Source organism: Carcharodon carcharias, chromosome 11 (assembly GCF_017639515.1).
Source record: "Carcharodon carcharias isolate sCarCar2 chromosome 11, sCarCar2.pri, whole genome shotgun sequence".
Classification (NCBI taxonomy): Eukaryota; Metazoa; Chordata; class Chondrichthyes; order Lamniformes; family Lamnidae; genus Carcharodon; species Carcharodon carcharias.
In genome coordinates, this window is record NC_054477.1 from 125,621,622 (window position 1) to 125,648,015 (window position 26,394).

Here is a 26,394-nt window from a genome sequence, read left to right on the forward strand (position 1 = left end):
GGACCCTTGCTGTTTGTGTTATATATTAACGATTTGGACGTGAATGTGAGGGGCACGATTGGAAAACCTGCAGATGACACAAAGATTGACCAAGTAGTGGATAGTGTAGAGGATAGCCATAATCTCCAAAACGATATAGATGGGTTGGTGGAGTGGGTGGTAAAGCGACAGATGGATTTTAACATAGAGAAGTGTGAGGTCATACTTTTAGGGAGGCCAAACAGTTACAGGGATTACACAATAAATGGGAATATATTAAGAGGGGTAGATGAAGTGAGAGATCTTGGTATACAAGTACACAGGTCCCTGAAGGCAGCAGTTCAAGTAGACAAGGTTGTAAAGAAAAAACAAAATTACCTGGAAAAACTCAGCAGGTCTGGCAGCATCGGCGGAGAAGAAAAGAGTTGACGTTTCGAGTCCTCATGACCCTTCAACAGAACTAGGTGAATCCAAGGAAGGGGTGAAATATAAGCTGGTTTAAGGTCTGGGGCGGGGGGGGGGGTGCAGGGGAGGGAAGTGGAGGGGGTGGTGTGGTTGTAGGGACAAGCAAGCAGTGATAGGAGCAGATCATCAAAAATGTCACAGACAAAAGAACACAGAGGTGTTGAAGTTGGTGATATTATCTAAACGATAATTAACATAATTAGCACATTCGTTTAGATAATATCACCAACTTCAACACCTCTGTGTTCTTTTGTTCTTTTGTCTGTGACATCTTTTGATGATCTGCTTCTATCACTGCTTGCTTGTCCCTACAACCACACCATCCCCCTCCACTTCTCTCCCCCCCACCCAACACCCCCCCCCCCCCCCCCCCCCCCCCCCCACCACCACACACACACACCTTAAACCAGCCTATATTTCACCCCTTCCTTGGATTCACCTAGTTCTGTTGAAGGGTCATGAGGACTCGAAACGTCAACTCTTTTCTTCTCCGCCGATGCTGCCAGACCTGCTGAATTTTTCCAGGTAATTCTGTTTTTGTTTTGGATTTCCAGCATCCGCAGTTTTTTGTTTTTATCTAAGGTTGTAAAGAAGGCATATGGAATGCTCTCCTTCATTGGCAGAGGTATAGAATATAAAAGTAAGGATATAATGTTGGAATTGTATAAAACACTGGTGAGGCCACAACTGGAGTATTGTGTGCAGTTCTGGTCACCACATTACAGGAAGGACGTAATAGCTCTGGAGAGAGTGCAGAGGAGGTTTACAAGAATGTTGCCAGGGTTAGAAAAGTGTAGCTATGAGGAGAGATTGGATAGGTTGGGGTTATTTTCCTTGGAACAAAGAAGGCTGAGAGGTGACTTGATTGAGATGTACAAAATTATGAGGGGAATAGATAGAGTGGACAGGATAAAATTTTTTCCCTTGGTGGAGAATTCTAGAACCAAGGGACATAGATTCAAGATAAGTGGCAGAAGGTGTAGGGGAGACATGAGGACGAACTTTTTACACAGAGGGTAGTGGGTGTCTGGAATTTGCTGCCCAAGCTGGTGGTAGAGGCAGAAACTCTAAACTCTTTTAAAAAGTACCTGGATCTGTACCTTAAATGCTGTAAACTGCAGGGCTATGGGCCGTGTGCAGGAAGGTGGGATTAGAAAGAACACCAGAGTGTCCTCGGGCTGGCATGGACAAGATGGGCCGAATGGCCTCCTTCTGTGCTATAACTTTTCTATGGTTCCATGGTAACTAAATTTGCAGGTGACACAAAGATAGGTAGGAAAGTATGTTGTGAAAGGACATGAGGAGGTTGCAGATGGATGTAGTGAGTGAGTGGGCAAAGATCTGGCAAATGGAGTTTAATGTGGGACAATGTGAAGTTGTGAGACCTGCCTGTGAATTCCCCTAAAAGTGATGTGGTGCTGCCTGTGAAGCCTGCCGCTGATGACCATGAGTGCTGACTGAAGCAAGGCAGGCAAACAAACCTTGAAGTCCCGAGCGAAGTGCAGCCTGCCAAGTGTACACCTTATATATGCTGTTGTGAAACACGTTAGTGTGTTTTCCCGCCTGAAGTGCGGATGATACAGCAAGGTGGTGGGGGGATGAATCTGACCTTACAACCTTATAATGATAGTCTTATGTATTACAATGAGGTTCCGACATCCGATGGCAGGGAACGCAGCCCGCCATTGGTGGGCGGAGCAGACGATCACAAAATTATTTCACAACTTCGTGAAACTGATTTTTGGTCTTCTCACCACATTGTCCACTCAGGCCACCAAAATGCCTGACACTGGCAGGCACAGAAAATCCTGGCCAAAGGGTACAATTCTAAAGGGGGTGCAGCAGCAGAGGGTCCTGGGTACATATGTGCATAAATCATTGAAGGTGGCAAGAGCTGTTAATAAAGCATACAGTATCCTAGGCTTTGTAAATAGGGGCAGAGAGTACAAAAGCAGGGAAGCAATGTTAAACCTGTATAAAGCACTAGTTTGGCCTCAACTGGAAAACTGCATCCAGTTCTAGGCACCACACTTTAGGAAGAATATGAAAGCATTTGAAAGGGCACAGAAAAGATTCATGAGAATGGTTCCAGGGATGAGAAACTTTAGTTACAGAGATAGATTGGTGAAGTTGGAACGGTTTTCCTTGGAGAAGGGAAGGTTGAGAGGAGAATTGATAAAGGTATTCAAAATCATGAGGTGTCTTGACAGAGTAAATAGGGAAAAACTGTCAAAAGGAGCAATGGTAACAGGAAAAAGATTTTCATGCAGTGAGTGGTTAGGATCAGGAATTCACTGCCTGGAAATGTGGTGGGAGCAGGTTCAGTTGAGGCATTCAATAGGAATTTGGTTGTTATCTGAAAAGGAAGAATGTGCAGAGCTAAGAGGAACAGGTGGGGGAAGTGGCTCTAGGTGAATTGCTACTTCAGAGACCCAGCACAGACACAGTAGGCTGAATGTCCTTCTTCAGTGCTGTAACCATTCTAAGATAGGGGGCAATGCCCCAGGATATGGATGATGCAAAGATTGTAACCCTGAACAAGAACAAGGGCAACCACAATGATTGCAACAATAATCAAGGCATCACCCTGCTGAGCATCATGGGAAGAGTATTTGCCCGTGTCACCCATGTCAGACTGCAGATCCTGGCTGAACACACCTATCCGAACTCCAATGTGGCTTCAAAACTGGAAGATCCACAATTGACATTATCTTCTCAGTGCAGCAACCTTAAGAAAAATGCAGTGAACAAAAGAAACCACTATATATTGCCTTCATTAATCTCACCATGTGAGCAGGGGTGGTCTTTTTAAGCTGCTGGAGAAAATTGGCTCCTTTTCGAAGCTACTCGATGTAATCTCCTCTTTCCATGACAAGATGGTGGGAAAGGTCAGCTATGATGGTGCAATATCGGAACCCTTTGAGATCCTGAATGGGGTCAAACAGGGTTATGTTCTGGTGTCGATGCTCTCTGGCATATTCTCCATCTTGCTGCTGCCATATGCCTTCAGGTCTTCTACAAAGGTACAGAGGGTTTCTACTTACATCCCAGAATTAACAGAAACTGTTTAGCCTTCTTGCCTGAGATTCAAGACAATAGGTGGGCCAAATCCTTGTCAGAGAGTTGCCCTATGCTGACGATGTCACAATAATATTCCATTCTGAGGAACTGTTGCAGTGGCAAATGGGCAGACACTCTCACACCTGTAAGAATCTGGTTTGACCAAGTATCAGGAAGAAAAATGTCATGACCCAGGATGTTGCCATACCATCATCCATCAGCATTGACAATATAATGCGGAGGTTATTGATGACTCCAGATATGTAAGCTCCACAATCATCAGCAATCTATTGCTGAATGCTGAAATCAACACTCACATTGCAAAAGCTGTAGCTGTTGTGTCCCAGCTGAATAAGAGAATGTGGAATAATGGCATAGTAATTATGGTTTTATTTAGTGTGCAATGTACCTTTAAGAATAATACTGGTTAAGGAAGATCACATGACCTGTAGTAACCAATAGGAGAGTAGTACAGGCTGCCTCAGCAGTCAGTGTAGAGATAGAGTTGGAGTTGAAAGACACGTTTAGTGGCTGCTGAGTATGTTGTAATTAAACTTAATGTTTCCACCCAAGAAGTGTTTGCAGATAAACTCTATCATTAATAGTAGCAACTCGGCTGCCCTTACAACAAACTGGCGATGAGGATAAAACAGGATTGAACAGAAGAAATCAAGTTAAAAAGAAATTGGCACTGTACCTCACCCAGTGATTGTAAGTATCAAGCTCCATTAGAATTGAAGAAGATATCCCCTCTCAAAATGCCACAATTTGGGAGAATTGATCCTTTTGAACCAGCCACAGATGGACCTCAAGAAGTGTCATTTTCAAAGTGTCATTTTCACAATGCACAGGTTCAGGTTTAATTTGCCAAATAGAGCCCCGGGTGAGACAATCACATGCTACGTTGCAAATTTGAAGCAGCTAACGGAATATTGTGAGTTCGGTAAGACTCTGAACGACTTGCTCAGAGATTGCTTAGTGTGGTGTGAATGAAGACAGTATTCAGAAAAAATTATTGTCAGAAATGAATTTGAATTTCAAGAAGGCGCTAGAGATAACATTGGCCATGGGAAGAGATTCAAAAGCAATACAGGGTGCTCAAAATGATGCTGTCCTCCACATTGGGTGAGAAACCCCAGCTGAAAAGGGGTTGAAAATGCGAGACTGTGCTGAGAAGCGGGAAACAGCGCCCTCTAGCCGTAGAATAAAGAAAAATAAATTAGCAGCGAAATTGAAGAATAATTTTAATAGAGGTGGAAACAAGCAGCCCCTTAACGATTAGTAGTTTAAAAAAATTGAATGCTACTATTATCACAGAAATGGACATATGATGAGGCAATGCAAGGAAAGATTCAAACAGGCTTGTAAACAAAAGAAGAAGCTCAATGAAAACTACAATGTAGAAAAGCCTGAAGCAACTAATTCTGCCATTTACTCATTGTTTAATCTGAAAGTTAGAAAGACAGAACCAATATTTGTCACAGTGAAAGTAAATGGCAAACCTGTTAGAATTGAAGTGGACACAGGAGCTTCCACTACAGTAATTGGGGAACATACCTTCATATATTTGAATAATGTTGAATGTTAATTAAGTTTAGAAGAAACATCTGCCAAGCTCAAAACATATACTGATGAAGACATTCAAGTAAAAGGCATAAGCAGAGTAACTGTCCATTATGGAAGCCAATCGGCAAAGCTAGCAGTGTTAGTGTTGAGAAGCAGAGGACCAAGCCTTCTAGGGCGAAATTGCCTAAGGGATCAACTTTGATTGGCCACTGAGGTTCCAAAAAGAAGCAAGAAACATTTCTCTTTTGAAAAAGGAGTGCGTAAAGACTCAACAACTTGAAGAAATGCAGGCTGTCTTAAGCCAAAACCTGGTAGAACAGCAGAAGAAACTCAAAAAGACCCTGCTTGTTGACAGAGGTCGAGACGAAGTGAGCAACCTTCACAGGGAAAAAGAAAGCTTGTTGAAAGACCTTCGCACACTACAAGATGCCCTCAAGTCACAAGTTTGTATCTCTGGAAAAGTATGAAGAGAAACCAAAATAATTCAGCACTTCTCTAAACAAACTGAAGAATGAGTTGGCAGAGAAGACACAACAAAGTTCATTTTTCTAGGAGGCAGCAAACAAATAAAAAAACAAGACAGAAGAGCTAAAGAATCAGCTAAATGAAGCCAAAGAGGCTTTGGAAGCAAAAGGTGTAGAATTTTCCAAGAAGCAGACAGATGATGAAATTTTGGGTGACTCAGCCACTGAGCTCAAACACGTTGAGCTTGCAACTGAGAGAAGCCTGGCCAATAGTGAAGTCAAAAAGAAGGCCGAGATTAAAGTCTGTGCCAGAAAGAAGAAGGAACATGGAGAGAAGATACAGAAATGTTAATAGGGCTTTAATTCTGGCAGAATGCGAATACACTTTTGTACATAGGCCTGGCAATCAAATCGCAAACGCTAATGCCCTTAGTTGTTTGCCTTTGCAAGAAATTGAGGAGCACGTCCCAGTTCGACAGAAACTTGTTTTACTGTTAAATTTCTTAGACTCCTCGCTGGTTTGTGCTCAATAGATCAGAGACTGGACAGGTCAGGACACAGTCCTATCTCAAGTATGAGAGCAAATGCTACGTGGTTGGTCACAGGAGCCTGTATCTGATGGAGTGAAACCATACTTCAACAAAAGACATGAAATAATCAGCCAGGATGGCATCTTATTGTGGGGAGCATGAGTGATAGTTCCTCCAAAGGGAAGGGAGCCGCTTTTAATTGAACTACACAGTACCCATCTAAGAATTTCCCGAATGAAGAACATAGCACGCAGCTATCTATAGTGGCCTGGGATGGATGGTGAAATAGAGTTTGTTAAAGCATTGTGTGCAATGTCAGCAACTGCAAAAGTTGTGACAGATCCATTACACCCATGGGAATTGCCAAGTAGACCCTGGGTGCAGTTCATTGACATTAATTACCTTGACATTGGACCTTTCCTGGGAACAGTGTTGCTCATTTTCGATATCCATCCAAAATGGTTGGATGTATATGAGGCGAAGTCACCAACATCAACTGCTACAATTGAGAAACTACATCAAAGTTTTGCCATTCACGGACGACCAGAAGTGGTTATTTCCAGCATGGCATTTACGAGTGCTGAGTTTCAATGGTTTATTAGCCTCAACGGTATCACTCATGTAAAAACTGCACCTTTCCACCCTTCCCCACTGGTATGTGTGGAACGTCGCAGCTCCACAACTTCGATTGTCTGACTGACCGAAAGGGTGGTTCAAACGTTCAACACTGGCATGACAAAGCTAACAGGGCATTCCTTGGCAACCAAGCTGGCATACTTTTTCTTTATCATTACAAGACTACTCACACAACAACAGGTGTCACAGCTGCAGAGTTATTGTTGAAATGCCATCTCAGGACGAGATTGAGCTTAATAATGCCGAATTTAGAGGGGAAGGTGGAAAGGAGTCAGGGGCACCAGAAAACTAACATGACTGGTCAGCCGTGAGAGGAAATTTATCGCAGGAGGGCAGGTATATGTGAAGAATTTCAGAGAAGGACCAAAGTGGTTACCGGTTGAAATAGGTATGGTGACTGAACCTCTTTCTTACCACGTGGTGGTGTAAGGCTGGATCATCTGTAAACATGTGGACCATTTAAGGAAGAGAGAGGCAAATCACCAAGATTTGGTTCCATTAGTGATCATGACCGGGTCTGCCTTTCCTGTTGAGGATACTCAACCGAACCTCAACTCAATGAGACATGTCTGATGTTCTTGTAAGAGTTGAGGACACAGAACTGCAAGTGCCCACCAGAGCACCTGATGTTCGGGCAACTCTGAAAAAGGAGGTTCCTGACAAAGAATCTGAAGTTGTGATGTTCCACATGTTCCAGGAAACCACCTGATAGACTGAACTTTTAAATTCCTTACCCATGTAAATATTAAGTTGTCTTGAAAAATATGTACTTGTAAATATAATATGTTTAGCTGAGTTAAAGGGGGAGGAATGTTGTAATTATGGTTTTATTTAGTGTGTAATGTACCTTTAAGAATAATACTTGTTAAAGAAGATCACATGATCTGTAGTTACCAAAAGGAGAGTAGTGCGGACTACCTCAGCAGTCAGTGTTGAGATAGAGTTGGAGTTGAAAGGTATATGTAGTTGCTGCTGAGTATGTTGTAAATAAATTTAATTTTTCCACCCAAAATGTGTCTGCAGATAAACTCTTATCATTAATAGTAGCAACTCGGCCACCCTTACAACAAACAGCAATCTGACTGAGAACACCAAACTGCGAGTTTACCAAGCCTGTATCCTCAGCGCGCTTCTCAACAGTGGTGAGATCTGGACAACATATGCTAGGCAGGAGAAAGGTTCCACCTTCGCTGTCTCAGACACATCCTCAGTATCAGTTGGGGAGATGTGGTATAGTGGACCAGTAATCCAGAGGCCCAGACTAATGCTCTGGGAACATGGGTTTAAATCTGACCATGCCAGCTGGTGGAATTTAAATTCAATTAATAAACTTAGAATATAAAGCTAGTCTCAAGCCTCAGTAATGGTGACCATGATAACCGTCATTGTCTTTTGCAAGAACTACTTGATTCAATAAAGCTCTTTAGGGAAGGAAATTTACTGTCCTCACCTGGTCTGGCCTACATGTGACTCCAGACCCACAGCAATGTGATTGACACTTAACTGCTCTCTGTTATAAACAAAAACAGAATTACCTGGAAAAACTCAGCAGGTCTGGCAGCATCGGCGGAGAAGAAAAGAGTTGACGTTTCGAGTCCTAATGACCCTTCGACAGAACTCATGAGGACTCGAAACGTCAACTCTTTTCTTCTCCGCCGATGCTGCCAGACCTGCTGAGTTTTTCCAGGTAATTCTGGTTTTGTTTTGGATTTCCAGCATCCGCAGTTTTTTTGTTTTTTGCTCTCTGTTATAGCCTAGCAAACCACTCAGTTCAAGGGCAACTAGTAATGGACAAGAAATGCTGGCCTTGCCAGTGATACCCATATCCCGCGAAAGAATTTTTAAAAATCTCTTGGCAGGACAAGGTTATCTACTCAGAGGTCTTGGAACATCCTAATTCCAATAGCATATATTCATTGCTAAACCAACTAAGTCAACGCTGGCTCAGCCATGTTGATTGGATGGATGTTGGCCTTCTGTACAATGAATTGGCCAATGGATCACAACGTCCTTGGCGTCCATACCTCAAGGACACCAGCAAGCGAGATATTAAGATGGCGGACGTTGACACTGACAACTGGAAGACAGTCACTGATGGCTATGACCTCTGGAGGCTGACTGTTTGTAAGGGCATTGGAAGAGATGAGCAGAAACAAAAAGCTCAGCTGGATGAGAAGTGGGCACAAAGAATATAGAGACCAGCGAATCGTGCATCTTTTCAGCTTACTGTCTTCCTCTGCAGCAAATGCGGCAGAGACTTCCATGCCAGAGTGGGGCTCCTGAGCCACACCAGCTGATGCTTAACACAGAGTTGACTCAATGGCGCAAACCATCATCTTACAAGATGGAAGGCTATTACCTTAGCATAGCTATAACATCGCTGTTATAAAATAATGTCTCCTGATTCACTTTGTGCTGTGATGAGGAGATTCATCGGTAAATATCTGGTTATTAAAATGTGTATATTTCTTGTAATTTTTTAACCCTACCTTTGTGAACCAAATTGATGTGTACATTTTTTTTAAAGTCATTCACAGGATGAGGGTTTCGCTGGCTGGGACAGCATTTATTGTACATCACAAAACAAAAACAGAATTACCTGGAAAAACTCAGCAGGTCTGGCAGCATCGGCGGAGAAGAAAAGAGTTGACGTTTCGAGTCTTCATGACCCTTCGACAGAACTTGAGTTCGAGTCCAAGAAAGAGTTGAAATATAAGCTGGTTTAAGGTGTGTGGGGGGGGGGGGGGGGGGGGCAGAGAGAGAGAGAGAAGTGGTGGGGGGGTGGTGTGGTTGTAGGGACAAACAAGCAGTGATAGAATTATTGTTGTTGATATCTTTTGATGATCTGCTTCTATCACTGCTTGTTTGTCCCTACAACCACACCACCCCACCCCACTTCTCTCTCTCTCTCCGCCCCGCACCCACACACCTTAAACCAGCTTATATTTCAACTCTTTCTTGGACTCGAACTCAAGTTCTGTCGAAGGGTCATGAGGACTCGAAACGTCAACTCTTTTCTTCTCCGCTGATGCTGCCAGACCTGCTGAGTTTTTCCAGGTAATTCTGTTTTTGTTTTGGATTTCCAGCCTCCGCAGTTTTTTTGTTTTTATCTCTGTGTTTATTGTACATCCCTAGTTGCCCTTGAGAAAGTGGTGCTGAGCTGCCTTCTTGAACTGCTGCAGTCCATGTGATGTAAGTACACCCACAGTACTGTTAGGGAGGAAGTTCCAGGAATTTAACACAGCGTCAGTGAAGGGTCGGCAATATATTTCCAAGTCAGGTTGGTGAGTTGCTTGGAGGGGAACTTCCAGGTGCTGGCGTTCCCATCTATCTGCTGCCCTTGTCCTTCTAGATGTTAGTGGTTGCAGGTTTGGAAGGTGCTGTCTAAGAAGGCTTGGTGAGTTCCTGCAATGCATCTTGTTTGTCCCTACAACCACACCACCCCACCCCACTTCTCTCTCTCTCTCCGCCCCCCCGCACACACCTTAAACCAGCTTATATTTCAACTCTTTCTTGGACTCGAACTTAAGTTCTGTCGAAGGGTCATGAGGACTCGAAACGTCAACTCTTTTCTTCTCCGCTGATGCTGCCAGACCTGCTGCCACTGTGCATCGGTGATGGAGTGAGTGAATGTTTGTGGATGAGGTGCCAATCAAGTGGGCTGCTTTGTTCTGGATGGCATCAAGCTTGTTGAGTGTTGTGGGGGCTGCTCCCATCCAGATAAGTGGGGAGTATTCCATCATATTCCTGACTTGTGCCTTGTAGATGGTGGACAGGCTTTGGGGAGTCAGGAGGTGAGTTACCCATAGCTTGATTCCTAGTCTCTGACCTGCTCTTGTAGCCACAGTATTTATATGGCTAGTTCAGTTCAGTTTCTGGTCATTGGTAACCTCAAGGATATTGATATTGGGGGATTCAGTGATAGTAATGCCATTGAGCGTCAGGAGGCGCTGGTTAGATTCTCTCATGTTGGAGATGGTCATGCCTGGCACTTGTGTGGCACGAATGTTACATGCCACTTGTCAGCCGAAGCCTGGATATTGTCCAGGTCTTGCTGCATTTGGACATGGACAGATTCAGTGTCAGAGGAGTCGCGAATGGTGCTGAACATTGTGCAATCATCAGCGATCATCTGCACTTCTGACTTTATGATGGAAGGTCGTTGATGAAGCAGCTAAAGATGGTTAAGCCTAGGGCACTACCCTGAGAAACTCCTGCAGTAATGTCCTGGAGCTGAAATGACTGACCTCCAACGACCACAACCATCTTCCTTTGTGCTAGGTATGAACCCATCCAGTGGAGAGTTTCCCCTGCTGATTCTCATTGACCCCAGTTTTCTAGGGCTCCTTGATGCCACACTCTGTCAAATGCAGCCTTGATGTCAAGGGCAGTCACTCTCACCTCACCTCGGGAGTTCAGCTCCTTTGTCCATGTTTGAACCTAGGCTGTAATGAGGTCCGGAGCTGAGTGACCCTGGCAGATCCCAAACTGGGAATCAGTGAGCAGGTTATTGCTAAGCAAGTGCTGCTTGATAGCACTGCTGATCACCCCTTCCATTACTTTACTGATGATTGAGAGTAGACTGATGGGGCGGTAATTGGCCGGGTTTTGTGTATAGGACGTGCCTGGGCAAATTTCCACATGGCCGGATAGATGCCAGTGTTGTAGCTGTACTGGAACAGTTTGCCTTGGGGCGCAGCAAGTTCTGGAGCATAAATCTTCAGTACTATTGCCAGAATATTGTCAAGGCCCATAGCCTTTGCAGTATCCAGTGTCTTCAGCCATTTCTTGATATCACACGAAGTGATTCGAATTGGCTGAAAACTGTGATGCTGGGGACCTCCGGAGGAGGGCGAGATGGATCATCCACTTGGCACTGCTGGTTGAAGATTATAGTAAATGCTTCAGCCTTATCTTTTGCACTGATGTGCTGGGCTCCCCCATCATTGAGGATGGGGATATTTGTGGAGCCTCTTTCTCCGGTGAGTTGTTTAATTGTCCACCACCATTCACGACTGGATGTGGCACTACTGCAGAGCTTAGATCTGATCCATTGGTTGTGGAATCACTTAGCTCTGTCTATCACTTGCTGCTTATGCAATTTGGCACGCAAGTTGTCCTGTGTTATAGTTTCACCTGGCAGACACCTCATTTTTAAGTATGTCTGGTGCTACTCCTGGCATGTCCTCCTGCACCCTTCGTTGAACCAGGGTTGACCCCCTGGCTTGGTGGTGATGGTAGAGTCAGGCATATGCCGGGCCTTGAGGTTACAGATTGTGTTCCAGTACAATTCTGCTGCTGCTATTGGCCCACAGTGCCTCATGGATGCCCAGTCTTGAGTTTCTATCCCATTTAGCACAGTGGTAGTGCCACACAACACAATGGAGGGTATCCTCAATGTGAAGGTGGGACTTCATCTCCAGGACTATGAAGTGGTCACTCCTACCAATACTGTCATGGACAAATGCATCTGTGGCAGGCAGGTTGGTGAGGAGGAGGTCAAGTATGCTTTTCCGTCTTGTTGGTTCCCTCACTACCTGCCACAGACCCAGTCTAGCAGCTATGTCCTTTAGGACTCGGCCAGCTTGGTCAGTAGTAGTGCTACTGATCCACTCTCGATGATGGACATAGAAATGCCCCACCCAGAGTACGTTCTGCACCCTTGCCACCCTCCATGGTTCCTCCTAGTGGCGTTCAACATAAAGAAGCACTGATTCATCAGCTGAGAGAGGGCAGTACTTGGTAATCAGCAGGTGGTTTCCTTTCCCATGTTTGACCTGATGCAATGTGACTTCATGGGGTCCGGTGTTGATGTTGAAGGCCCCAAGAACAACTCCCTCTCAACTGTATATCACTGTGCCACCACATCTGCTGGTCCTGTCCTGCTGGTAGGACAGGACATACCCAAGAATGGTGATGGTGGTCTCTGGGACATTATCTGTAAGGTATGATTCCATGAGGATGACTATGTCAGGCTGTTGCTTGACTAGCCTGTGAGACAGCTGTCTCAATTTTGGTACTAGCCCCCAGATGTTGGTAAGGAGGACTTTGCAAGGTCGACAGGGCTGAGTATGCCGTTGTCTTTTCCGGTGCCGAGGTCGATGCCGGTGGTCTGTCGAGTTTCATTTTTTTTAGTGACTTTGTATCGATATGATACAACCGAGTGGCTTGCTAGGCTACCCCGGAGGGCATTTTAAGAATCAACCACCTTTGCTGTGGGTCTAGAGTCACATGTAGGCCAGACCAAGTAAGGATAGCAGATTTCCTTCCCTAAAGGACGTTAGTGAACCAGATGGGGGGGTTTTACAACAATCAACAATGGTTTCATTGTCATCATTAGACATTACAAGGCATTGAAGAAAATGACAAGAATATTGATTTTTCAGTCAATATAAAGAGAAAAATTCCATCCTCCTGATGAGTTGAGAAATTTTGTTAACCTTAATTTTCACTTTTAAGGGTTACTTCCAGCTAAAAGCAAATCCAGGAGCTTGGTTGCTTCGATTACGTAAAGGAAGGTCTAACGATATCTACGAGATATTTACGTAAGTAGATCTATCAGGAAAAGATACTGCCTGATTTACTTCATTTTGGTGAACTTTTATCTGTACTTGTACACAAATGATGTTTTACATTAAAACAGGTAAAATAATTTGATGTTGCACTGTCACTATTAGTGAATGTTGCATATGTCACTATGTTAGTGAATGTAATAGGTTGATGAATTTTGTGGAATGGTTCTGAGGATGCTCTAAAGGAAGTAATTATCTATAGTCCACAAGGGATCGTGGACTCTCTCTAGAGTGAGACAATTGGTTATATAAATTATGGTAACAAAACTTTTGGTATTTGATTATCATCAGATTCTCAAGATTGAAACCTTCCCTTGAATTTGTGGAATGATACAGGACAGAATGAGGCTATTATGACCGTGCTAGCTCTTTGAAAGAACTATCCAATTTGTTCCACTCTCCTCTTTCCCCATAGGCCTGCAATTTTTTTTCTATAAGTATTTATTCAATTCCCTTTTGAAAATTGTTATTGAATCTGCTTTGGCCAACCTTCCAGACAATGCATTCCAGATCATTACTGCTCTCTGTGTTACCTTTTGTTCTTTTGCCAATTGCATTACATATGTTCCCTCTAGTTGCCTGCCATTCTGTGACATTTACTCTAACAAAACCCTTCATGATTTGGAACACCTCCATTAAATCTCCGCTTTACCTACTCTGCTGGAAGGAGTACATTCCCAGCTTTTCTCCACATAATTGAAGTGCCAAACCTGTAAATCTCTCCAAGGCCTAGACATCCCTCCTATATAATGGTGCTCAGAATCGGCCACAATATTCCAGCTGAGGCCTAACCATTCATGCTTTGTGCACTGTTTATAGCATGGCCCTTTGGCTGTTCACCACAGACGAAGACTGATCATACCTAACCAGCCTGTCTTTGCAAAGCTCAAAACATCATGTCCAACATTAAGTGTGGTTTTGTAATTGTAACACCTGCTGAACAACCCTGATTGTGCTAAGAATCACACTGAAAACCAATTTAAGATTGTCAGTCAGGCTCACAGTGTGGCTTACTCATACATGCAAGAGGTCACGTATAGTCACACACAGGGCCCTGTCCTTTGCAGACAGAAGGAACAAGTCCATATTTTATGCCTTCTTCAACTAAACGAAGACTTAGGGAACAGTCATTCCCTGGTTCATTTCCCAGGGCAATGCCTTGACCAATCAGAATCTATTTGCGCGGTTTCAATTTGAACAAAGCTAGGCATTTAAATGTTTCATGCTGCATTCTCTGTGACAGTGCCTCCACCAATCAGAGTCAACTTGTTAATCAATCAACACTCTCTTCTCATGTAGTATAAATCATTGTTCTGCCATTACTGTTGGTTTATCCTATGTAGCTGTCCCGATGAGTGTAAGATAAAAAGCTTTGATAGTGCGTCTTTTTTTGGAAAGACTCAGTTCTGCATTACCACATGGGCAGGCACCACAGAGTTCTCCCATTCTCTTGATGTGCACTCAGCACTTTTAAGAAGTGGCTGGCCCCCATCTCTTCAGCATCTGTGACCACTAATGCTGTGCTCCCGCTGCTGAAGGGCTGAGGTGCTGAAGGCGGACAAAGCATCAGATGCTTCTGAAGTTTCATGGCTGTGTCTCTGTGATATGACCGTGATCATGGAGCGCAAGTGAGCTGCCCTTGGCAGACAGGAGTCAGACATTCTGAGGCTGTGTGAAGATTTATTGAGTGTCCTCAATATGCCATCATCATCCTCCTGCAATGGAATGACTAATAGGACCTCCAGCACATCTTCATGACAGTATTCTCACAGAGGGTATTGGCACTGCCATAAGCCAGAATGGAGTCAAATGTTCACAAATGCAATGTGAGGAACTATGGGGTCACCTCACCGCATGTTGTCATCATCCTCCACAAATCTAGCAGCTATAAGGGCCTCCCAAGCATGCTTGCTTTGTCTGGCCAGTGCAAGGGCCTCATCCCCATCATCATTGCCGTCGAGGACCTCCTCAGCCCTATCATCATTGGTGTCCTCCTCATCGGAGGAAATGTGCAGCTCCTCCATCTCCTCCTCAGCCAGCTCGCCTCCCCATTGGAGCACCAGGTTGTGGAGGGTGCAGCAGATGACAGCGATGTCTGACACCATCTGTGGACTGCATCGCAGGGCTCTACTAGACTGGTCCAGGCACCAGAACCTCATGTTCAGCATCCCGATGGTCTGCTGCACCAAGGTTTGAGCTGCAGCATGAGCCCCATTATACCGTCACTCTGCTGCAGTCTGAGGCCACCACACAGATGCCATCAGCCACGGCCTCTGCAGGTAGCCCTTGTCGCCAAGGAATCATCCATGCAGCTTCTGTGAACCCTGGACAACTGCAGGGATCTGTGACCGACTCAGGATGTAGGCCTTGAAACCATGTGCACACCTGCAGGATGCGTTTCTGGTGGTCACACACCAGCAGCACGTTCAGTGAGTGGAATCCCTTGAGGTTCACTGTGTGTTGTGATAGAGATCTGAGCGCCACATGAGTGCAGTCAATTGCACCCTACACCTGTGAGAAACCCGAGATCTGGGTGAATCCAATTGCTCTCATGTCCAGGTCCTGGGCAAAATGCACAAAGTTGTGTGCCCTCGCAAAGAATGCATCTGTGGCCTCATTGATGAATTTGTGGCTGGAGGCTTGAGAGATCCCACAGAGGTTACCTGTGGAGCCCTGAAACCCACATGGTTTCAAGGCCTACATCCTGAGTCGGTCACAGATCCCTGCAGTTGTCCAGGGTTCACAGAAGCTGCACGGATGATTCCTTGGCGACAAGGGCTACATGACATAGAAATTGAACGCCGTGGTCACTTTCACAGCCACTGGCAGTGGATGCCCTCCATGTCCTTGTGGTGCCAAATCCTGTAGTAACTGGCTGATGTGAGCGACCATTTCCATTGGCATTTGCAGTCTTTGGCAACACTGCTTCTCAGTCATCTTCAGGAATCAAAAACCGTGTCTATAGACCCTGGGTGTCGCTAGGTGCCGGCCTGCAACAGCTTGCTGTGGCTATTAGGTGGTGTGAGATTGCTGCTCCTATCTCTGCACAGCCAGGAGCCTCCGTCGCTCTCTTCTCCGCCTTCTTTGCGCTCTGAAGGCCATCAAACATACAACTAGGTCACCAGGCTCAGTGATCCTGATGTACTGCTCCTGCAGGATGAAAGAGAGAGACATGTAGTTAGCATGGGTGTACTAAGAACCTGTCCTGGTTAAGTGTGACGACCCGTTAATGCTTCCCGGAGAGTGCTGGCCACCACTCTGATGGCCAGATTAGTGCGCTGCATGGCTGCCCTGTTAGCTTAAACCATGGTGGAGACTAGTCCAAACTGGGATGCTGACATTGCAATGGGCTGTGAATGTCTCCAGCAGTGACTGCTACGTGGCCAACTTTAGTGAGAAGATTGTACAACGTGTGCAGTCCAACTGCTCTGCAGTCCACTAAAGTGCTCATGAATTTGCAGTCTGTATTTGGGGGGCAGGGGCTGGGGGCTTGGGGGGAGCTCTAGACAACTTGGTGGCACTTTGATGCCTCTGTGCTGCTTGAGTGGGCAGATAAGCTAGGACCCCGATTCCAATCATATCAATGTGGCAGCGCCTGAACTGTCTTAGTTACAGAGGAATGGACCCTTTCTACAGATTTCACGAATGCGTGGCCACTGCACTCACTCACCCTACCCCCTCACCCCGAATGCTTGTGCACTATGTTCACCAGCAGGGCTGCCCTTGCCCTCCCCCCAACCCCATCACCAGTCGCCTCAGAGGCAGGGCTACCCTTAACCACCACCACACCCTCCCCTGCCACCAGTCGCCTCAATGTCAAGGCCGCACTTACCTCCTGCTCCCCCTCACCCTCACACGTTGCCTCAGAGGCAAGGTTGTACTTGCCCCTCCGCTCCCCCTCACCCTCAAAAGTCGCCTCCGAAGCAAGGTGACACTTAACCCCGACACCCCTGGTGCCCCTGAAGCCTGCAAAGCAATAGGCGACCCTGGCGAGCTCTACAGAATGTTGTTGTGCACTCACCTCCAGTTCACCCAAGCGCTCCTTGTCTCTGTGCTAATGTGAAACACGTCGGCATGCTTTCCCGCAACGTGGAGGAACCATACAGTGGGGTGCAAGAGCCTGGTGGGATGGCCTCAATGATATGCTGATGTATTACAATGATGGTGGGAAACGCGGCCCGCTGTTGGTGGGCTGAGTGGACATTCGCGACTTGCCTTCCCACTGTTGTGAAAGCGATCATGCCATGTTGTCGGCTCATGCCACCTATCATGCCTGCTATCAGCAGGCATTGAAAATTCTACCCAGGGTCTTAAAGGAAGTGACTGCAGATATAAAGGATGCATTGGTTGTAACCTTACAAAACTTACCAATGGATTAAAAAAACCATGAAACTTTCACTGAAATTCTGTGTCTCACAGGAGGGATTCCAGTCTTCACCTTCAAATATCTCGCCCAAGAATTCTCTCCAAAAGTCGCTCCAACTTGGATGACCTCAGTGACAGCCCACCTTGAGATTCCATTCCCCTGGATTCCCAAATCCGCACTCAAGCACCAACTCGCAAGCACAACTTCAGCTCTTGGGCCATGTCGAGCAGAATATTACTGCTCCAAATGGGTACCTTTGTGGCAGTGGGCCCACAGCATGGAGTAACCACCTCCTGCTACCTTCTTGAATCTTCAGGGCTTCCCCTGTGTCCTCTTCATTTAAAATGTGCTAACCGCAGCCCTTTTCCTGCTTGGGGTGTCTTTCTCTGCTCCTCTCTTTTTAACTTAACTAGGACCTCTTCCTGTCCCTGATCCCTGCCTGGACTCTTGGGGACCTCTCCCTGTATCCTCTCACTTTGTGACCTGTCCCTGTTCCCCACCTTGGATTCTTCTTTTCAATAATACGCTGCTTCTGGTCACATGACCCAGGCTTTTGGCCATTTTCCGCTGTGTGCAAGCGCTCTGGGCCCATCCTCAGCCCAAACACTGAACTGCAAATGTACAGCCTGCTCTCAGTTTGCACATGTACGGAAACCCCCACACTCAATGTAAGTTGATTGAAACTAATGTTTCAAATGTAATGAACAGTGAATATATGAGTTTATGCCTTTCCTGTACAACTGAAGGAAATAGATTTTTAATTTCCTTTATTTTGGCTTTTTTATTCCATTTTCTACTTAAATTATTACACAGCCCAATTCAAAGAGAGTAATACAAAGGCCATCTGCATTTAATAGCCTAGGCTGGCCAACAGTAGATGGATCATCTGCTAAGACAAAGGCCACACAACCTTTCTTTCAATTTCTAATGGCTGAGGCATTTGACAGTCTTTAGAATCCAGACGATGGATACTCACCCTTTGCCAAAGACCACTGTTGGAGAGGTGGGAGTCATGTGACATGGGCCTCTGACTTGTGGAACAAATCATATTGCCTTTCTGAGTTGCATATCTCAGTCTGCTGTTTAACATCTGACTAGCAAGCCACACCGAAGGAGCTCTAACCCAGGTTGGGCACCTGGTCCCATCTACACTGCTTCTGCTGGATGTTCTGTACCTTCATCTACAAGACTGATTCATCTCTGCAGGCCTGTCTCATTGTCTAAAGTCAACACCACTATAAAATGAATTATCCAGCACTGGTTTTTCTCTACTGACCTCCATAAAGAAATATTTAATTTGACTTTGATTTTGGACTCTGGAACTCATGTGAACCAATATTTATTTTCTCTGTGGTCTCTGTACTGTAAAACCTTAGTTTATCTATCTCTCTATTAACTGTCTGAGTGTGGAGTGACGTTGCAACCCTCCATTGGCATTTTGAATGTGTGCAAATTAATTAACCCTTTGAGTTCATCCTGTCTTGAGTTATTAATAGAAAAATGGATCACAGAAAAACTGAAGGGTTAGGAAATATGCTACTGCTTATAAAGAGAAGCCCTATAAAGGGAACAAATCAAAACACCTTTCTGTTTACAGACAGGTGGTGAGAAGATAAATTAGTGCTTTTAAATTAACCCTCCTCCTGTCTGTACTGTACTAATGCTACAATGGGCAAGTAAATTTTGATGTTCTCAAAACATATACCTGATGAACACTGATTTAAAGTTAATCTTCATATGTGTTATTCTTTAATAAATTATACTATTTCTACAGTTTGACGGTGGAAATAAAATAATAATCATGGCGAAAGTTACTGAGTGAAGTAAAGTATGTTTTAGTAAGCTTCTTTATAAAATACAGTAAATAAGACAAGTCAAAAACCTGAGGTTATTGCTTTATAGTTCTAAGGTGAATTTGCATAGGTCATATGAGATTTTTTACAGTTTACATATTTCATACATGGAAATAAAAACCATGTAATGCATAGACATAACAACCTATAATCTGCTGAGATTCACTATCTTTTCATTTTCATTTTTACAAACAAAAATATTTAATGTTGTCTTTCTTTTCAGAAGTAAACTATGTGGGTTCCTAGGGTTTATAGTGACATCAAAAACAAAAGCACAGTACATCGGGCCAAGTGGATGGCAGACAATTGTTCTGCTGCTTTTAATCATTTTGCTACAAGATGCGTCAGAAATTTACTTCCCCTTATTCCTTGGGAAAAAGTCTTCTCCATTTAGCATTTACACCCACCTAACTCTGAAATTGCAAAAATGCCATACAAGAAGCTGCCTATAATGATAAAACATATATAACGCTGTCAAAATAGAGAAAAAAAATCAGGTACTTCTTACCTTGGTACTTCATATAAAGCCATGATCAAGAAAATGGATCGGAGTCAAAAAATTATGCCATTCTCTCCCCTTGATGTTTAAAAGCATTACTGTTGCAGGGGCTCCCGCTGTCAATGTCTTGAGGGTGACCATTGACCAGAAACTGAACCAGACCAGCCATAAAAATTCTATGGCTACAAGAGCAGGTCAGAGGTTGGGTATTCTGCAGTGAGTAACTCACTTCCTGACTCCTCAGAGTTTGTCTAACATCTACAAGTGTCAAGAAATAGGAACTTACCTGATTTCTGACTGGAGATTGGGAACTGCAAGTCCTGATGTACCCCGGAATTTCCACATGTGTGAATCAGATGCGGGGTGCGCATTCACAGTTTAGTGTTGTGTGATCTTCAGGCCAGGGACAAGTGCCCAGTGTGTCTGTATGGGGAAAAACCACTTCAAGTACCCGATCACGGGACCCAGGATTGGGCGCAATAACAAGAGGAGTCCCGCGACATGGGACAGGGAGAGGTCCCAGAGAGGTGGAGGGAACTCAGGGAGAGAGGTCAGGGAGAGGTCACAGAAATAGAGAAAGGAATGGGGAAGGAGCGACCGGAAGGAGGAGACCACTCAGTGGGTACTGACATTTAGGTAGGTTGCTAAGAAATCCGTGGGATCTGTCTTGATCACATCTGCCACTTATTGTGCATTATAGTGTGTTCAAGCACACTTTGCTTGTTAATTTACGTGTACTTTGTGTTGATTCTGAATGTTAGAGTATACGGTAGATATTGTAAATTGTTTCTCTTTGGCTGTGTATAGTAAGGTTTGTTTTGTTTGTTCAAAAAACATGGAATCTTGTGGCTTTATTCTCTTAGCAAGTGTCTGGAATGTCAAACTTTGTCTACTTTAAACAAGAAGTTACTGGTCCATAACTGGATCATGCCAAAGATTTGGTGGGTGCAGGATCATAGTACAATTCAGGAGTGTGATCTAATACTCTCCATTTGCCTGCATGAGTGCAATTCTAACAACATTCAAGAACCTCAATACCATCCAAGACAAAGTTTGATAGGCTCTCCATCTACCTCCTTAGTCATTCACTGTCTCCACCACTGGCAGCAGTGTGTGCAATCTACATGATTGCACTGCAGCAAGTCACAAAGGTTCCTTTTGCAGTATCTTCCAAACCCTAACCTCTACCACCTAGAAGGACAAGGGCAGTAGATGAATGGGAAAGCCACTGCCTATAAATTTCCCTCCACGTCACACGCCAATCTGACTTGGACTTATATCGCTATTCCTTCACTGTTGCTGGATCAGAATCCTGGAACTTGCTTTCTAACAGTAATGTTGGTGTACCTACACCACATGGACTGCAGTAGTTGAAAAAGGCAGCTCACCACCACCTTTGCAAGGGCAATTATGAATGGGTAAGAAATGCTGGCCTTGTCAGCAATGCTCATGTCCCAAGCACGGATAAAAAAAATGGAATATTAGGAGCTATGATCAAAAGTTTGGTAAGAGACACATTTTTAAGGGAAGGTCTTAAAAGTGGAGAGGGAAGCAAAGAAGCAAAAAGGGGTTTAGAGAAAAATTCCAAATCCCGGATTTAGAGAAGAAGATAGTCTCAATGGTACAGAGATATTGAATTTAAGACATTGGAAAACCAGAAGCCAATGTAGGCCAGCAAGGACAGGGAGAATGTGTTACTGGGACTTGATGTAGAATAAATTATGGGCAGCAGAGCTGAAGTTTATGGAGATTGGAGGATGAAATGGGCCAGGAAGCAGAGCTTTGGGGTACTTGAATCAGCCAATGACAAAGGCAGGTGAATCGAGGTAGATGGTGGAGGCAAGTAATATGTTTGTGATATGGGCAATATGTCTATGATGGTGACAGTATTAGGTTATGAACTCAGCTGGGGTCAAATAGGGCACCAAAGGTAGGAAATATCTAGTTCAAAGTGAGCCACTGGTTGAAGAGGGGGCTTGAACCGGTAGCCATGGTAAGATGTTTCTGATGGGGTTTGAAGACACTGGCTTTAATCTTCCCAGTATTTTATCAAAGGAAATTGATGTTCCTCAGACAGGCTGACAACATGGAGGCAGTGGGGAGGTCAAGAGAGACTAGAAATTTGATAGTGTCATGCCTGTTTATTGAGCAGTAAACTGGTACTGAAACCTTCAATATGATGTACAGGAAAAGCACATGATGATGAGTCTGGACTGCCCACCATATTGGTGCAGGTTTGAAAAAAAGACACCTCACACCCAGTCCTCAAACAGGCATTAGATAAAGTATTTATGAGGCTTCCTCAGTAATATTATGTGGCCTAATGCCAGCTGAGTTCAGGGAAACTAGGCCTAAATGCAACTGATCAGGTGGCTGTTTTAGGATGCAACCAATAAGATAACTTCTTCATATATGTTTGCCTAAATATGGTGCTCCTTCCCATAGCTACATTCAAGTCCCTCTCCCCTCCAACCTCCAGCTGAAGCCCCAGAACAAAAATTCACCCACTCCACCTTCCACCCCCACCACTATCCTCTAAATCACTGCTGCCCTGTTCACTCCCACTATTTTCCATCCCTGTCACCTGTCCCCTCCTCCATCACTTGCGCCCCCACCCTGTCTCCCAGGCCCCTTGAGAACTTAGCTGACAGCTGCTCTCTGAATTTAGCTCCATAGAGCATTAATTTACAGCATGTGATAGAATATTTTAAACCCAGAATAATTAACATGCATCACTAAAGTTCTCTTACTGGTACCTACAAAAAAAGTACTTCAGAATTTAACTCTTATTCTGTGAATTTCAGACAATAGTAATGCAATGTAACTGGAGTGATGCTCTGTTAACCTTGTTTTCTACTTCAGGATAAAGGTATCCTGTGTTTACAGAGTATAAATACATGCTGGCAAGGAAGTGTTGTTGCACTATATGAAGTAAATATAAATGTACCATGTTGCTTAAGAATGATGCTGGTAATTATATGCTTCAATGACAATGTAAAATCCAAACAAAGCTGCATCTGAACCAACTGGAACAGAGAGATGCCAACCTCTGCCAACGACTTCGTTAAATCTGTGGATGAAATAATGTTTTTTTCACTAAACCACCACATGTCCTTAGACAAGCTGCCCAGTACAGATACAACACTGACATCGACCTGACAAAGTGGAAAATTGCCCAGGAATGTTCTGTTCACAAAAAAAGGACAAATCTAACGCAGCAAACTACATTCCATCAATCTATTCTCATCCATAAGCAAACTGATGAAAGGCATCATTGACAGTTGTATCAAGTGCTACTTACTCACCAGTGCCTCCTCACCAATGCTCGTTTGGCTTCTGCCAGAACCACTCAACTGACCTCATTGCAGCATTGCCCAAAAATGGACAAGAGAGCTGAATTCAAGAGGTGAGCTGAGAGTGACTGCTTTTGATATCAAAGTAGCATTTAACCAATATGGTATCAAGTAAAATGTCTAGTAAAATTGAAGTCAGCGAGAATTGCGAAAAAAACTTTAATGACTGGAGTCATAACTAGCACAAAGGAAGATTGTTGTCATTGTTGGAGATCAATCATCTCAGACCCAGGACATCTCTGCAGGAGTTCCTCAGGGCATTCTCCTAGGCCCAACCATCTTCAGTTCCTTCATTAATAACATACCCTCCATCATAAGATCAGAAATGGGGATCTTCGCTGATGATTGCACATCTGTTCCATTCACAGTTCCTCAGATACTGAACCATTTCATGCCCACATGCAGCAAAACCTGGACAACATTCAGGCTTATGCTAGTAAGTGGCAAGTAACACATCTGTGCTCCAAAATTATGAGGCAATGACCATTTCCATCAAGAGGGAATCAACCTCTCGCAATCACACTCCAACACTGTTATGATCATTGAATCCCCCACAGTCAACATCCTGGGGATTACCATTGACTTGAAACTGAACTTGACCAGGCGCATAAATACTGTGACTATAAGAAGAGGTCAGAGGCTGAGTTTCCTGCACATTACCTACAAAGTACACGCCAGAAGTGTAAAAAAAAATACTCTTTTCTTGCCTGGCTGAGTACTTCAACAACACTTGAGAAGCTTGACACCATCCAGGACAAAGCAGCTTCCTTTATTGGCATCCATGCATCATTTTAAACGTGCAATCCCTCCACCACTACTGCAATGTGGCTACAATGTGCACCATTTACAAGATCCATGCATCAACTTGCCAACACTCCATCAACAGCACCTGTTAAACCTGTGACCTCTAACACCTATAAGAAAAAGGGTTCCTCTCCAACTCTCACACCATTCTGGCTTGGAAGTATATCACCATTGCTTCTTTATCAGTGGATCAAAATCTTGGAATCTCCTACTGAACAACATTGTGGATAAACCTATACCAGCCTACTGCATTGGTTCAAGAAGGAAGCCCACCTTCTCAAGGGCAATTAGGGTCGGGCAATAAAGGTTTGAAAATTCTATTGCCACCTTTTCTGTTTAGTTATTTTTCACAATTAATTTTCATGACCATAGCATGCTGACTCATTGGTGAAAATATACATACATGTCCAAACCACTAGTCATTTTATCTTGATGTGTATTGTGTAGTTAATAAATGAGCACTCTGTCCGCTAGGTGGTCAAGTAGTTCAGTTGCATTCAGATATTTGTCATAACGCAATTACTAGGAAAAATAAAAAATGGTTTTTGAGGTCGCAGGTCTGAAATAATGTAAATCTGTGTGAAATGATAAACAGTGCTGTAAATGTTAAGCAGGTCTGGTGGTACTATGGAGAAGGAAACAGAGTTAATGTTTTGAGTCGAATATGACTTCTTCAGAGCTGAAAGAAGGTAGAAATGTGAGGGGTTAAATGTTGTTGAAGAGGAGAGGGGGAGGAAGAACAAAAGGGAAGGTCTGGGGTAGGGTAAGAGAGATTAAATGGCAAAGTTGTTATGGAGCAAAAGGCAAAGGGATTGGTAATGGCTGTAGTAAAGAAACAAAACATTTGTCTAAAGTGGAAATTCCAGGATAGTGAACAGTCCTGTCCAAAAGCAAAAACATGAAAAACATGATTCAAACCAACACATTGCAAAAAAAAAAATTAGTATTTTCAATTTAATAACTGTACTCACTGCACACAATGCAGTCTACTGTACACTGGGGAGATGAAAATTGGATGGCCACTTTGCAGAACCTCCGCTCAGCTGCAGGCACAATGCTGAACTTCTGGTTGCTTGCCATTTTAATTCACGACCTTGCTCTCATCCTCACATTCCTGTCCTCAGCCTGCTGCAGTGTTCCAGTGAAGCTCAATGTAAGCTCTAGGAACAGCACCTCAACTTCTGATTAGGCACCTTACAGCCTTCCAGGCTCAACATTGAGTTCAACAATTTCAGACCATAAACTCTGTCCCCCATATTGATTTTGTTTTTCTCTCCATGTGCTGATTTGAATCTTGTTTTCCATGTTTTTGCTTTTAGACAGAGCTGTTCATTATTCTGGCATTTACATTCACTCTGAACAAATTCTTTGTTTGCCATTTGCTTTTTGCTCCATGGCATCTCTGTCACTCAGTCTCTCCTGCCCCCTGCCTTATCTCAGATCTTCCCTTTTGATCTTCCTCCCCTCTTTCAGTGGCATTTAACCTCTCACATTTCTATCTTCCTTCAGTTTTGAAGAAGTCATATTCGACTCAAAATATGGACTGTTTTCCTCTATAGGTGCTGCCAGACCTCCAGATTATTTCCAGCATTTCTGTTTCTGTTTTTCCAGATTTCCAGCTTCCACCGTATTTTGCTTTTATAACAGCTGCTCATTTATCAATCTTCATCTCTCCTCTGCAGACATGAAGGCACAGATTCTTCCGATGATGCAGATGATGTTGTTGTAGTACTGAGCAGTTTCAAAAGCAAAATCCTCAAAGTTCAGGTATGTAAATGCAATTGTGAATATGTTAAAAAGTAATTCCTTATTGTATATTTTGATTCTATCGAGGGAGAACTGGAGCTTTATTTGCGATGGAATTATTGTCAGGCATGACACTTACCGGGCAGATTTTGAAAATAACAATAATTTGTAAGTTTTAAGAAAGAAGTCTCTGATTTGTGTTTTTCAAATTTGGAATCTTGATGTTGGAATTGGCTATAATCTTGAACTAAGTGTTACATTCTTGTGACCGAAAGCTGACAATTGGCTGAAACTCTTCACATCTGGGCCAATTGTGCAATGTTCAAACAATGATTCTGGCCTGATTTTTGTCTGACCACTGCCCATGTTTGTAAATAGGGTGATAATGGGACACAGATTGGAGAAGAAAATTCCCAGTTACTGCTGGAGGCTCAACCATTTTGATTTCAGGGCAGGCATCTATTTAGGCAGCCAATGCGATAGTGGAAATTGGCAAGAGCC

General features: G+C 44.0%; 1 protein-coding gene across 4 annotated transcripts in view; it reads left to right on the top strand.

Moving 5' to 3' along the window:
- The window catches only part of uggt2 (UDP-glucose glycoprotein glucosyltransferase 2), a 437,193-nt gene that overhangs the window by 311,660 nt on the left and 99,139 nt on the right, over nt 1-26,394 (top strand). For all 4 annotated transcript variants that reach the window (XM_041199272.1, XM_041199273.1, XM_041199274.1 and 1 more), the window contains exons 30-31: nt 13,160-13,245; nt 25,830-25,914. In XM_041199272.1, coding sequence (XP_041055206.1) covers nt 13,160-13,245; nt 25,830-25,914 — 171 coding nt within the window. The remainder of the gene's footprint in view (nt 1-13,159; nt 13,246-25,829; nt 25,915-26,394) is intronic.